The sequence below is a fragment of the Bactrocera tryoni genome, chromosome 3 (assembly GCF_016617805.1).
Source record: "Bactrocera tryoni isolate S06 chromosome 3, CSIRO_BtryS06_freeze2, whole genome shotgun sequence".
Lineage (NCBI taxonomy): Eukaryota > Metazoa > Arthropoda > Insecta > Diptera > Tephritidae > Bactrocera > Bactrocera tryoni.
In genome coordinates, this window is record NC_052501.1 from 64008951 (window position 1) to 64023582 (window position 14632).

The 14632-nt window shown below is 35.4% G+C and overlaps 1 protein-coding gene across 1 annotated transcript; it reads right to left on the reverse strand.

The window, feature by feature from the left end:
- Positions 1-1700: 1700 nt before the first annotated feature.
- LOC120772319 (gustatory receptor for sugar taste 43a-like) lies at positions 1701-13880 on the reverse strand. The gene is made up of 12 exons (XM_040100837.1): positions 13727-13880; positions 13524-13578; positions 10969-11101; positions 7364-7463; positions 7244-7300; positions 7033-7176; positions 6845-6970; positions 6703-6781; positions 6442-6634; positions 4716-4784; positions 4566-4655; positions 1701-1815 (listed from the first exon to the last, which is right to left on the reverse strand). The coding sequence occupies exons 1-12, from the start codon at positions 13878-13880 to the stop codon at positions 1753-1755; spliced, it is 1263 nt and encodes a 420-aa protein (XP_039956771.1). The 3' UTR covers positions 1701-1752.
- Positions 13881-14632: the final 752 nt, after the last annotated feature.

Consider the following 14632-nt stretch of genomic DNA (forward strand, 5'->3'; position numbering starts at 1 on the left):
TTGTCTGAAACCTCGTTTAGTATCGAACTGCTGCGGAGAGGTCCTTCCTGATCCTTATGGAGCTGTTGGTATTGCTCAACTTCAGTTTACACAGCCGTATTAGTTTTGCGGAGATACCAAATTCAGACATCGCGGCATAAAGGGAGCTCCTTTTTGGGCTGTCAAAACCAGTTTTGAAATCGACTAAATCGAAACATACCGATCCTCTTTTCACGGCTCTTTTCCAAGATTTGGCGCTAGGTGAATATCTGGTCAGTTTTTAATTTTCCAGGCCTAAAGCCATGCTGATAACTATGAAAATAGATATGAAAATATTTGAAACAAGTGAGGGATGGCTGCGATCGCTGCATTTAGACATCACTAATATCGACTACTGGATGACATAATATTAAAAGCCAAAATACAAAATTCAAAGGGAAATTTAATGTCAATATACCAGAACAACTTTTTCCACCAAATATGGATAAAGCACACCAAATTGTAAATAAAACGCTAAATATTTAATTATTTTTTTATCGGGATGAGTCGAGCAAGAACGCAACGGACTCGCAAGAGATGTTGAACTCTCTTGCCACATCTCTAACACTTGCCTGACGATTTCCAAGCACCATATGCTTCACTATTTTTTATTGGTATTGATTTATGTACCACCTTTGCCGCAGTCACCGTATATTTTTTCCAAAATTGCTATTAAAAAATTCGTTTGCACTTCACTTCAAGTTGTTATAAATTTTTGAATTTATTCACTTACAGAAGTATAAAAACCCAAGAGGTTCACAAGAAAATGTAAACTTTCGAATTTATTTATTCACAACGTAGGTATATAAAAATGCTTTAATTTGGAACAAGATGTTCGCAAAAAAGGTAAAAATGTAGCTAAAAGGGAATCGTGTGTGGATCGGACCGATGTCGTAGCGCCAGAGTAATTTTCGATCATGTTGTCTGTCCTTTGTTACTTTGGTTCGGCGAAAGTTATAGGTGTTGGTGTCTCCTGTTCTCGTGAGTGATGAGTGTGTGATGTCATTGTGTGGGTGTTTGAGCGTGGTGTAGAATGTGAGTAACAAATGACGATGTGGTGAGTGTGGGGAATGTTGCATATGTACATACGTAGATGTGTGGGATGGTGTTGACGGGCAGAAGTGGGTAGGCTGATACGCATTTAGCCAATTTTCATTAGTTGAAGAGGCCGAAGGTCGTCCATAATGAGGCATATCTTCAACGATCTCCCGACCGTCTTTGAAGGCTTTGTACCACTCGTAGGCTTGTGTTTTTGATAAAACTGAATCACCGTTAGCCTTTTCCAACATTCGCAAAAACGAAATTTGGTTAAAAATACAAAATTTTAGATAATCGATATTTTGATCCATGGTAAAAATCTCACTGAGGTGTACCGACATAAGTAGCTGCTGTAAACAAACTGGTTGATAAAAGCAAAAGAAAAAGTTTACTCTTCAATAGTGTATTTGTGTTATTAAAAACTCACCGCATAACTATTATTCTTCGAGTTTAAAAAAAAAGTTTTCAAATAACTCTTATATTGTAAGCGAAAACGATTATTTTATGAGGAAAAAATATAAATTAAAAAACAATTATTAAACCATATAAAACATAGTTTTAAATTCATTGTTTATTTACATTTTTATTTCTTCTTGAATTTACAATATTTTCAAGTATATTGTTAAACATCCTTTCGGCATTACTTCTTTTAAGTGGTCTAAATACTCGAAATTCACAAGATAAAAGGATAATGCATCAACCGCTTGCTTTTTGGAACTGTATGAGTATAACCAGATATGTAGCGATAGCTGAACTAAGCTGTAAGTAATGAAAAGACAGATTATAATGTTTATTTTGATTTAAATCTATTTGATATTTATTAACAATGACTTAAGCTCGTAAGTCCAGGTTACGTTCTTTAAAAAATGTGTAAAGTAAAGAGAAAATCTTATAAAAATGTTTATCGTTAACATAAAACATCCGTCAAATAAAATATATATATTTTTTTAATATCTGTTTATGCGACTTCATGGCATCCCGCTCCTAACACAACACAACATTCACCGCACCACATTCAGCACACAACGCAACATTCATCACACAACTCAAAGTGTAAACACAATGGCTACGACAGACTGCAAACTACATCTGTCAAATATTAAAATACACACGTTCTTATGGGCAGTGTTATTTTGACAGCTGCACGACTACACGACTGCAGGCCGACAGTTGTCGTTCTCGCTAACTTCAATTTGCTCCTATTTTTGCCAACGACAGTAGGACGACAGTAGAGTTGACAGTAGAATGGAAGATAGAAAGAGGAGGTAGAGTGGTGATGCCACTAATATGTAAAATGTAAAATTATTCACAGCTCTAACAAACTTGACTGCTATTTTACAAATAAAAGCATAAAATAGCTATATTATAGCTCTATTATATCATTTGTAATAACAATTGATAATTTAAAGCAAAAATATTGACCTATTTACTTATTTTTTGCATAAAAAATTTCACTTTGAACAAAATATTAAAATTTCATTGAAGTGAAAGGTATTAGTATGACCACAACGAAATTGTGTGCATGCAAAATGGACAACTGCGTTGTTTTGTGTACATGCCAGCCATTGTGTTGTTGTTGCTTCTCAAAATGTACGTGTAGTAAGATGAACAACGACGTTTTCAGTTCACTGTCGTGCCGCTGCAGTCTGTCGTAGCCATTGTGTTTACACTTTCACACTCACCACACAACACAACAGTCAGCACACAACCTACATTATCATACACGCAACCCCACGCAACAAACAAACCACACTACACACACACCATAATCGTTTTTTCACCACTCAGACGGTCAAAAAGGATTGGTTAGATCGGGGTGTATTACAATTCGTTTTACGCCGGTAACCTAAGCACTTCGCCCTTTTTTCTTGATCGCCAACTAGTTCCCGTTGATCCGCCAGTTTACAAGCGTTTCAAAGTTCTGGTCCAAATTTGGATTCCCAATCCGGTCGCGTGTGTGAGTGCAGGACGCAGGAGCATCAGGAGCATCAATAGTGAAAAGTGAACAGTGAATTGTAAAAAATTGTACAAATCTGGAAAATCTTGGAATTTGTATTGTACAAATATTGAAGTTTCGCCCGCAAAGGGAAATAAATACCTATTTACAAATTGTTACCTTTTTTCCCACTAAAATTCGGAAATCTTTTATTTCAATTAATACGCAAAGGGATATTTAACTAAAGGCAAAGTAAGTATACCCGGCAAACTACATAGAAACTAAGTGCAACGAACAATATCATATTTCATCGTGTTACAAAAACAAAACGCAATAACTTTTTTTCTGTGTGAGTAATCGACTTACTTTTTTTCATTTGGCAGGATATTATTTTAATTTTTTTTTAAACCTAAGAGAGGGTTTTGATAGTACAGTACAATCCATTATTTCGGTTAAAAGGGAATTCAGATTAGATTTTGGCGGCACTACTCTGAGTAGATGGAATATTTTGAGGTTGGTAAATATGTTTACCGAATCTGGAAGTATCACAAGAAGACCGTACCATCGAGATCCGTATGTTCGTGTTCAAGAAGCGATCGTGTCTGTTACTTCGTCAATTAAAGTAAATCTGCTACTCATTACTTCGAGTTTTTTCCGAACAAAGTACAAATAGCAACCGGGTTAAACCTTCTAGATTTGCCAATACGCCTGGAATTTTGCCAAAAAAGTTATTGAAATGGTCGAAGACGATAATAACACTACAGTAGAGGCCCGCTAATCCGGACATGGCCTAATCCGGATTCCACTGTAATCCGGACAGGGTTAAAAAACTCAAAATTTCTATTATGTCCCTTGTAATCCGGACCGACATTCTCTATCCGTATTCTCTAATCCGGATCACATGTTTATTATTCACTATATTCGCTTTTCTGCTTTATTAGTTTAAGTTTTTTTGATTTTTTGGAACATGTGTATTATTTGTTATAATAAACAAACAGAAATTTATAAATATTTTTTCATAATACATAGTTCTGATATGACTTTGGAAATCCGGATTTCTTTATATTTCGGATAGGGGCAGGTTTTAATTGATCCGGATTAGCGGGCCTCTACTGTATCTGTCAATGGGCACAGTTATTTAAAGATGTTGAATGAGTTTTTTTATACTCAGAATGGAGCAACTGCACACATTGTTAGACCGGTTGTTGCGGAGCTCGTACGAAAATTCGAAAACAAATTGATAGCAAAAAGCTTCACTTCCTAAATAAAAACAATAAAAAAATGTTATGCATTGATTAAAAAAAGTTATTACGGGTTGTTTTTGTAGCACGGATGGAGCTTTAACTGTGTGAGAATGTTTTATTAAAATTTTTTTTTGTGTTATTTACAGTATTATCAATAAAATCAGATTACATAGATAACACAGTTCTACAAAAACACAGTTTTTTTGTTGGTTTGGAAATCTTAGCAAATTTTGATTGTTTCAAAAGTAATTTAAAATAAAAAATGTAACAAATTATTTAAGAAAAGAAATTATGAAATATTAAATTATAAATATTTTGCAGGCACCTACCGCCGTTAGTATATTTCTGTTGATGCGACAAAGCCCGAGAGCGGAAAATTCCACATCGATAACCAGTAATTGTTGCCAGAACTTTTTAATCTAACATAAAGATACAATTTGGCTATTAAAACCAGGTAATTAATATGTCACATAGGTTACCTCTTCAACTAGCACAGGATCATGCATTTTACGCTCGATCTCACAAACAATTTGTATGGTCTTCTTTGACTGCAAAAATATATTTAAAAAGAATTATAAAAAATAATAAACAAGTACGGAATGGCTAATTTCGGGTATAACGCAACATTTTGTACACTTGAAAATTTCATTATTGGCTTAGACAAGCCGTTTCTACGTTACCGGAATGGACCCAGATTTTATCCGGCCAAGGGCTGTTTTTGTTTGTTATTTCTGCAGCGTTTGCGCTAGAAGGCTCCATCAAAATTTCACATCGGCTTGGTGCAGTACATACAATGGATGGATCCATCTTAAGACCTCCTCAAGCCTTTAGAGAAACCAGGAGTGGATCACAAGTTACGTAGCCTCTGTTCTATTTGCACCAAGTTCATGTACTTCGCCGCCACTCCACCCGAGTGACCAACAAAGGACCCCTACTACTTAAAAGATCAAACTGGCAGCATGACTCTGATACTGATCAGTCCCCCTCCCCTAACCTCCATTCCGCTCAAATCCTTCTGCGAGAACCACTTAGCAATTACTGGTTCCTCGCACAGTCTGTTTCGTGTGTCAGACCGCCACTCCCTCACCCCCTGGATCCCCCATGGGCAACCGCAACAAAACCGTATACTACAAATTCAACTGCAACGGACTCCAAGAAACCATGTTAAACAGCCGCTCAGATATTCTGAGTTGTACAGGTTTTAACATCCTACGTAAGGATCGCGCGCGAGATAATGGGGGATGCCTAGTCATCAGGCAACACCATGCAATATCGTCTCATCGATAGCGGCATTGGCCGCAAGGATACTACCCTTAAATGTCAGGATGTAGTATCCGGATAAACGATGTCGAGGTCCAAATATTTAATATATATATCCCGCCTGTTACGCATCACGTTCTTTGGCGTCCTACCTGTCAAATGATTGTATGTGGATGGTGCTGGCGGAACAGATAGACGATTCGACATTCTACACAATGAATGACAATGTGCACCTGTAATAGCTCGCCTGATATTACCATTTCTAGCGATGGTAGGATAATAAAATTTGGTTGAAATTGATCGAGCAGTTCAGCAGATATGTGATTTCCCCTAAATGTGGACGCGACATTCCCCTCGGCCAATTTTGACATCGGTCCCCTTAGTATGGTATCATTCCGGATGAAAAATTCGATGTCTCTGACGTATTTAAATGCTGATTTAAAGCACTTTAAGTAGTTTTTAATTAAACAGCTGTATGGGGATTTTGCGGGGTTATTATCCGATTTCACCTATTTTAAAAATATCGTAAGAAGGGTCGAACAAATTTGGCATATGCGAATTTGGAACACATAGTTCAAATGGTTGGGAGGATATATACATTAAACCTATTAGAGGGAAAGGCCACGCCCACTTTTTAAAGATTTTCAAACCTTCTTAATGTGATTTGTTGTACCGAATTTCAGTTTTGTATTTTATTTTGCCGCTTATTTTTGTTAATTTATAAATGTCGTTGCGTCATCGTGATTAATAATAATATACAGATATATATATACCTACATATATATGGCGAAATGATATAAAGATATACCGATATATATATATAGATGAGTTTTAAGTGATACAAACAACCGTTAGATGAACAAACTATTATACTCGGTAGCAACATGTTGCAAGAGTATTATCTAATATATACGTAAAAATATCTAATATATACGTAATACTCACTTCTAAGGTTGCCATGTGGCACGGTTCTACCACCAGTAACAGTCTTAATATGTGTAAAAAAATCCACAGCACCTGACCCCACGCATAACCGGTTACATTTGGGTTTAACAATGCTAGAAATAGAAAATACGCAGTGGCAACCAAGTGCAGCAGGCAGGAAACAAGTATGCACAGCACGGCAATGCCGAAGGTGCTAAAACGAAAAAAGCGCCATCAATGCGTTTGATTTAAACTATTACGGTTTTATGGTTACAAAATTACCTTGAAAATATCTGTACGCATTTACCCAGCGATTCGTGGTTTTCGGCAAGTGATCTCAAGAGCATAACACGTGTTTTGCCTAAAAAAGAGTAGAACAAAATCAAAAATCAAATTTTCGCTTATTGTTCGAGATTTCACTGACTCAAACCGTCTTTGGGCAATGACTCCGTGTTCAAACGGTCTATACTTTCGTGTAGTGACATCGCTTTGTCAGGCATGATTTTAATGCTGTTAATCTGCGTTCTCACTAAGCTGTATGGTTTGCTCTCTGCGTAAGCAAGTATATTTTTATTTTATAATAATTTTGAAAAATAAATATATTATCTTTACCAGACAAGTATTGGCATTTCAGCATTGCATTCAAACGCCGAAAGCGTTTGCCGAGTCCAAATGCCGTGTTGGCGAATAAAATGTGAAAACCGATCATAACAAAATAAAGTAAGTAAAACGGGATATACCACTTGACATTGGCGGCTGAAAAATATTTTCAGAAATGAAGCTAGCAATTTTATTTGTTTTTTGTTATTTCGGATTTACTCACTTGAGCTCATGTTTGGCGAAATTTCTACTTGTAGTACCCATGTCCATATATCGAAAGCTTTAAAGTATATGTTTTTTTTTGATTAGTTATAAAGTCTAAAAAATTAAAATTTAAAACAACCTATTAGTGCTCCGCTTATAGTCATCGGTATGATGGCCATTATTCTGGTTGTGATCCGATCACGTTTGAAATTTGAAAATGAATGCAAGGAAGCATCGAACTGAAAGATAATATTTAGTATGAACTTCTGTTATATATAGTATGTATGTATATTAAAACAACAATTATTCGAAACGTGAAACATATTTTTATACAAATAGTTTTAATTAAAAACAACTAAAAATTCTTAAATTATTATATCTCTTTCATATTTCGTTTCCATAAAATAATTTAGGCTAAATTTTTACCAAGTTTGGTGCATTATATTCACTTAGCTTTTGCATTGTGATGGCAAATAAGCCTACCTCCTATCTAAAAATATTTAGATTAACTAATTAGTCTTATTCGACTTTACAGTAGATAACTAAGGCATTCAGAAAGACATCGAAAATCTTTGTCGCACCGAGCTTGTGATATGGGACAAATTTCTCCAGTAATGGGCGAAATAGCTCGGTAACTTCTACAAAAGCTCCCATTTACGAAATTCATGTAAACCCGTTGCTATAAAAAGGAAGAACCATAAACTGAATCTGCAAAAGTAAAAGGAGCTTCAATGTATTCGTATGCTTGTAAAATAGTGAAGTAAACTCCTAATAAGACTGTGAAAGACTGTCCTCGGGTAGCTTGTGAGTGGTTACAGATTGTGTTGAGTTTCTTCTGGTGTACTCTATACCGTATACTTTATTCTAGATAAAGAATATTAGAACAAACCGGTGAAGAACTTCGATCGTAAGCTATTTAATGCGTTTTCGTAATAAAAAATTAAAAATAATTGGTCCAAATCACTTCTTAATCGACTACTAATGACTGTACCGAGTTCCGTACAACCGTTTGATTTTGTAATGAATATCTAGGCACATAAACGACTCAACTAAATGGAACTGCGCACTTATGTTGCTCTTTATATAAGGTAAATTCCTATCAAAAGGAATATAATGGATCCAGATTTGATTCTTAAGTGGAATACTGACTTCCGGCGCCAAGATGTGGGAATTAAGGTTTTATTCAAGAAGATCTGAACCATACAATCAGAATTAATTATACAATAGCCTCGAACTGACTGCCGATGAATATGAGCTCTTAGCGAACATAATATGCTAAGAGATTGCTGTGGCTAAGGTAGTGATGGTTCCAAGATAGACGAAATTATCTACGACTTCAAAGTTATGACTGCCAACAGTGATGTGGGAGCCAAGTCGCGAGTGCGACGACTGTTTGTTTGATGATAGAAGATATTTCGCTTAGCCCTCGTTAACTGAGTTTGGGGTGGTATCTCTTTTTGATAACCACATACTATTATCATGCTACATACTAGCAAAATATTCCTGGGTATCATTAAGGTACCTCACATATCATCACCAATCATTTGGAGTAAAGTCAGCCGGATGTTCAAAAATGCTGTTTTTCGCTATATGGGGGTTAGGTCAAGTTTTCACCCAAATTTATCCATTTTAGGCACAAAGATACACTGTTATAAGCAAAACAGGCTACTTCATTTTCATTGGGATAACTAGCATATTTGGTTCAAAACTCTTTAAATTAGGTGTATGGAGTCTCAGGAAAATATTGGCCCGATTCAACCTATTTTTGACGCACTGAATTGCTATTGTTAGGAAATGATTCTCTCTCACACATTGACCGATATTTTAGGTCTAAAGACAACTATACTTGAACAGTTTTGGTTGATTTGGATAATTTTTGGTCATAAGATGGCATTCTATAAAGGAATTATTCGTGCAAACTTCAGTTATATTAATTGCTTCTTGATTTGTATACATATGTAGTCCGATTTCGCAAAATTTTTCCATTGGAACATTGGAATGTTAGAAGAATATCACGAACCAAATTTGGTTAAAGCCGGTTGGGCGGGTCCCAAAATATGTGATTTCGGTTTTACGATTTGATGGTACGCATGGATAGAGGAACACATCAGGATTAAGAAATCTATGCACATATACCCTCCTCAGACTTCGAGTTTTCGAGATATTTTTTAACCCTGAGGACCTCCCCTAACTGCCCATACCCTCAGATCGCGGATTAAAAGAATAATAATCGTGACATGATTTCACCTAAAAGTGGGCGATGCCACGCAGATCATTTACCCCAATTTTTATCCCGGCTCCTATAAAGTTTTCTCATACCATCTCGGAAGTAAAATTTATTGTCTCTGTCGTATTTAGTTATTCATTTATCGAACTTTTAGTAATTTTTAACTGCACCGTTCTAGGAGGAGTGAGCAGGGTTATTTTCCGATTTTATCCGTTTTCATTGTTGTACATTAAGGGGGTATGGTCTAGAAGCATGAATTTCAGGTAACTTTTAAAGTGTCGTAAAAAAAGGCAATTAATATTTTTACTAACCATTTTTTATTAGTTATTTGTTAATTTTAGAAGAGTACAGAAAAATATTAAAAACTAAAAAAAGTAAAAAATTTCAAAAACTATGAGCTGACGAAGTTGGGGGTCTCTAAAAATTTCCCTAGTTATCTGAAACCAAAAAAAAATTATTAATCTAAAATAATGTCGCAATGGCCGGAACTACGGAAAAGAGGGAAAAAAATTTTTTCACAAAATGGCGACTGCCAGAAAAAAAAAGTTTTTTTGGATCACTTTTTCTGACTATTTCGAATTTTTTAAAAATAATAAAAATAAAAATTTGGGGATGGGGCTAGTTCCAACCATAGACAAGCCTATAAAGAAGATTCTATAAAAATTTCAAGTAAATCGGTAGAGTAGAACCTGAGAAATCGTGGGTATCGTTCCGAAAAAGTCAGTTTTGAGAAAAACGCGTTTAAAGTTTCCCGTAAAGTCGTTTGTTCGATTAGTTCCGGCCGAACCAGTTTGGATGCCGAGTCAGAAAAATGCCTATAACTCCGAAAATAATTTGAATTTTGAAAAATGCTCTTGTACACATATTCTTGAATAGTTAAACTTTGAAAATATAAAAAAAAATTTTGATTTTTTTTAATTTCTAGACCAGAATACCCCCTTAAACCTAAAGAGTGGGGTCACTTTTTCAAATATTCTAGCCAACAGGTGCTCCTTGCTACCGCGATCGCCTGTGTCAAATTACAGTTCTATATCCATATATTCAAATAAATTTTGAACACATGCTTATGATTTGAAATATAATTTTTGTATTTAGGAATTGTATTAAATTTTATCATAAAGAGATAAAAATTATCATATGTCGGTCCCCTGGTTCTACGCCGCCTCCTCACGAAATTAAGGCTGCTTTCTTAGTGTCAGGTTACCAACCTTTCTGTCCCGTTAATAGAGCTATCCGTTTAATAGATTGTATTTAATAAACATCAACAATGTGCACGATTAATGGAAATGTCCGCCAAATAGAGCGTCCATTTAATAGAGCTGTCACTGTATTTTTCATTTATTAATTTTTTTTACTATCCTATCTTCTAAGGAGTCCATTGCGGACAAACAACTTGACACGTACTTTTTGTATATAAAGATATACATATGTATGTATGTAGATATAAATATAAATTTGGAAATGTGATTTTTTCCTGTACAATTTTAACATTCAAATAAAGTCATTATTTGCTTTACCTTTCTTAAACGCAAATTTAGCTCTCGTGAAGGCGTAACACTAAACATGCCACATCCAATGCCAGCCAGACTGGAGAACACCACAACAGTAACGTCCATCGCAGTGACAACCCTCGAGGTAGAAGAATTCATTCTAAAAAATCATTATATAATACATATTAAGGTAAGTTGCATTGAATAATTAAGAATTAGAACTATAAAAACAAATTTGTATTAAATATGTTATTTTTCAAGTTTTGGGCGGTCCCTGTCACAGTTGTCAATTCTAACAATTACTTTTCAATTTATATTTTTCCTCGCAAATAATCGTTATATGTGACCTGGTCTACGAAAAGGGAGCTAATGTGCGAAAACTAGTTTTCTGGGAAAAGCTGTTAAAAATAATCGTCAGTTTCTCGTTATCTCATTAATTGTTCTCCTTTTTTTCGACACCTAAGCCCCCCTTTCCGTAGACCAGTTGACATATTTTGATTTTTGTTTTCCGCTAACAAAATGAGACTTATTTGATAATAAGTAGTTCTTTATTGCTCACGGAATAATTATTATTTTGTGAAGAAAAAAATAAAATTTAAAATGTTTTGACATATTTTTGTAGTCCTCAAAAAAATTATATTTCAACATCATATACGTGTCCGAACGTTTTTTTATAATGATTTTTTTAGTCAAATGTTATACAATAACTGTTAATTTCTGCTTCTAGTTTTTGAGATAAATATTATAACGAGGGCTACTATATATATTCTGGCCTAGGGCAACACTAAGTGTTGCCAGGTGCAATCTGACATTTCCATTGGAAAGTTTGACATTTTTTAGCATAACATCACTCAGAAAGTTTTGGCATTTAATCGTGAATTGTTTTATTTACAGGGCATTAAAAAATTCATTTCGGCCAAAAAATGGAATTAACTCGTGAACATTTTCGTGCGATCATTTTTCACAACTTTCGACGTAGATTATCACGACAAGAGTGCATCGATGAACTAAAATATTTGTATGGCCATGAAGCACCATCCTATAGCACTCTGAAAAACTGGTATAACGAATTCAATCGTGGCCGACTCTCGCTCAAAGACGAATTCCGTGAAGGTCGTCCAAAAACAGCCGTTGTGCCAGAAAACATCGATGCCGTACGTGAACTGATAATGCAAGACCGTCATGTAACATACCTTCAGATAGAGGCATGCCTATGCATTTCTCCCACCAGCATACATTCGATATTGCATGAACACCTGGCCGTAAAAAAGGTTTGTTCTCGTTGGATCCCGCACAGTTTGACAATCGCTCAAAAAAAGGCTCATGTGGATTGGTGTAAGGAAATGGTGAAAAAATACGATCGCGGTGCTTCAAAAGACGTTTATAAGATCGTCACAGGTGACGAATCATGGATCTATGCGAATGAGCCCGAAACAAAACAGCAATCGACAAAAAAAAATAAAAATAAAAACATTTTTGTTGATAAATATGCCTATTAACATTATTAGGCCAGAAATATACATATATAGCAACCTACGTATATTGCCTACATTTAGAGCAAGTGTTTTTAATTGATACAAATTATTCAAAAAGGGTCGAGAACGTGTTGACAACGAACTACCTCCAGGGCGGCCATTAACATCAACTAATGATAAAACAAGACAATAAAATAAAGATATTAGTGTTTGAGAATCGACGATTAACAGTCAGGGATCTTACTGTCATCGTTGGAATATCGGAAGGATCAGTGAAAACAATTTTGAAAGATCATTTGAGCCAAAGAAATGTAAAAGCACGATGGGTTTCAAAATTACTCAATTTTTCGAAAAGCAGTATCGTGTTAAGGTTTGTGAAATAAGGCTTTCCGACCACCTGGATGTCATGCAACGTATTCCGTACGCACGTAGTGTTATGCGTTGTTTGCGCGAAGCTCTTCGTAAAAAGAGGCCGGAAATATGGGCCGATAATTCTTGGTTTTTGCCCGCACAATAACGCACCGTCGCGTACTACATTAACTCTTCATGAGTTTTTCACCAAATTATCAACCGGTACCGTGCCGCAACCACAGTAATTCCCGGACTTAATTCCGTATGATTTCTGGCTATTTAGCAAACTCAAACGACCGCGCCAGGGAAACCGTTTTGAGTCAATTGAAGAGATTTAACGGAAATTGACTTCAACAACTGTTTCGAGAAGTGGAAAAACATTGGCACAAGTGTATTAGGGCCAATGGGGATTACTTTGACGACATAGATTTTGAAGAATGAATAAATTAAGAATTTAAAAATTATTAATAAAGTCTTACTATTTTTTGCTCATAGTAGTATGGTCGCCTTTGTGAACTGTAATATAATACTCTCTTTTAATGAAACCAGGTGGAGGTGGATAGAAAAGCATAGCTATTTAATATTCGTCGTTTCAAATTCTGAACCAAATTTAAAATAATTACTTCTTGTGTGTTGATTTTATTTGTTTCTACCCAAAAGTTTTATATATGATATTACCTACCTATAGTTTAGTGACTTTTTTAGTAAACACTATCGATTTTTGGAACACATTTCTATATTTTCATACATACTCACCGCAAAGGAACTTTAGAATTCGCATCGAATAGTAAGCCTTCGTAGCAAAGTATGACTACAAAACACATCACAATTTGTATGAAAGAATTAGTAAACTTATATTTGCAATAATGTTAATTTCATCAAATTATGACATTTAGAAATAAACTATTTTTATTTTATTTTATATATTTTTTTCTATTTTTGTAGCGACCAATACACACCCATTATTAGGCCCAAAGTGATAGCATATATAGAGAATATTATACTACGTTTTATCTCGATTACACCTTTCGCGTTTTGCTGTATTGAAATCGGTGCCAAAGCCAACCATTTGCTGAGGTAAAACACGCTCAAAGATGACTCATTGATTTCCATATTAAGTGATTCCCGGCGATTTACAATTTCGAAACTTTAACCTCCAGCCTTATTAGACATTTACAAATGCAACCTTATGTAATACACTGCTGGCATTTATTTTGCAATTTTCACAATATTTTCCGAATTTAAGTGCCAGTTTTTGACCACCGCGTATGACGGCTTAACCACGTTAACTGCCAGCGGCTTTTCAAACAATTCAGTACTGCGTGAAAATTTAAATTTGGACAAGTTCAAATTTTGTTGTACATAATTTTGATAAATGACAAAACTTGTAACGGTATGCAAACAATCGCTAGTAAACACCATTTTCGACTTCGACGCCGCTAATGTGGCATATATTTAGGCGCAAACAAGCGATTTATTATTGAGGTAAACAAAACTGCACACACCGAAAGGCTTGGCGATGGATAAGGGCGTTCCAGGATATAAGCACACATATGTGCATATACATATGTATATATATACTGATTTTCACATGCCTTTATTTGCTTTGTGTTGTGTACGTGATAGCACCCATGGGTCAGTGTGTTTTTTAGGGGTCGTGACAGATTAAACGGTCGAAACATACATACACGTACATACATGGCACAAGCGAGTATAACAAGAAAAATGGAAAATTTGTCGCAAATAAATAGTTGATTACTATCTTAAACGCTCTCTTAAGCTCACACATACCTGCAGCGCCGCAGCAGCAGCAGCATGAGGGCGAGCGCCACTTGCACAGTGCAGGCATACACACGTGCGCAAAT

What these genes read in the sequence shown, in the direction of transcription:
- LOC120772319 (XM_040100837.1), bottom strand. Translation starts at nt 13,880, where the DNA reads ATGGAAATCAATGAGTCATCTTTGAGCGTGTTTTACCTCAGCAAATGG. An exon ending in TATAAGCGGAGCACTAATAG is followed by an intron (nt 7,301 to 7,363) that starts GTTGTTTTAAAT and finishes TATACTTTAAAG; the next exon opens with CTTTCGATATATGGACATGG. An exon ending in GAAATGCCAATACTTGTCTG is followed by an intron (nt 6,971 to 7,032) that starts GTAAAGATAATA and finishes TTGCTTACGCAG; the next exon opens with AGAGCAAACCATACAGCTTA.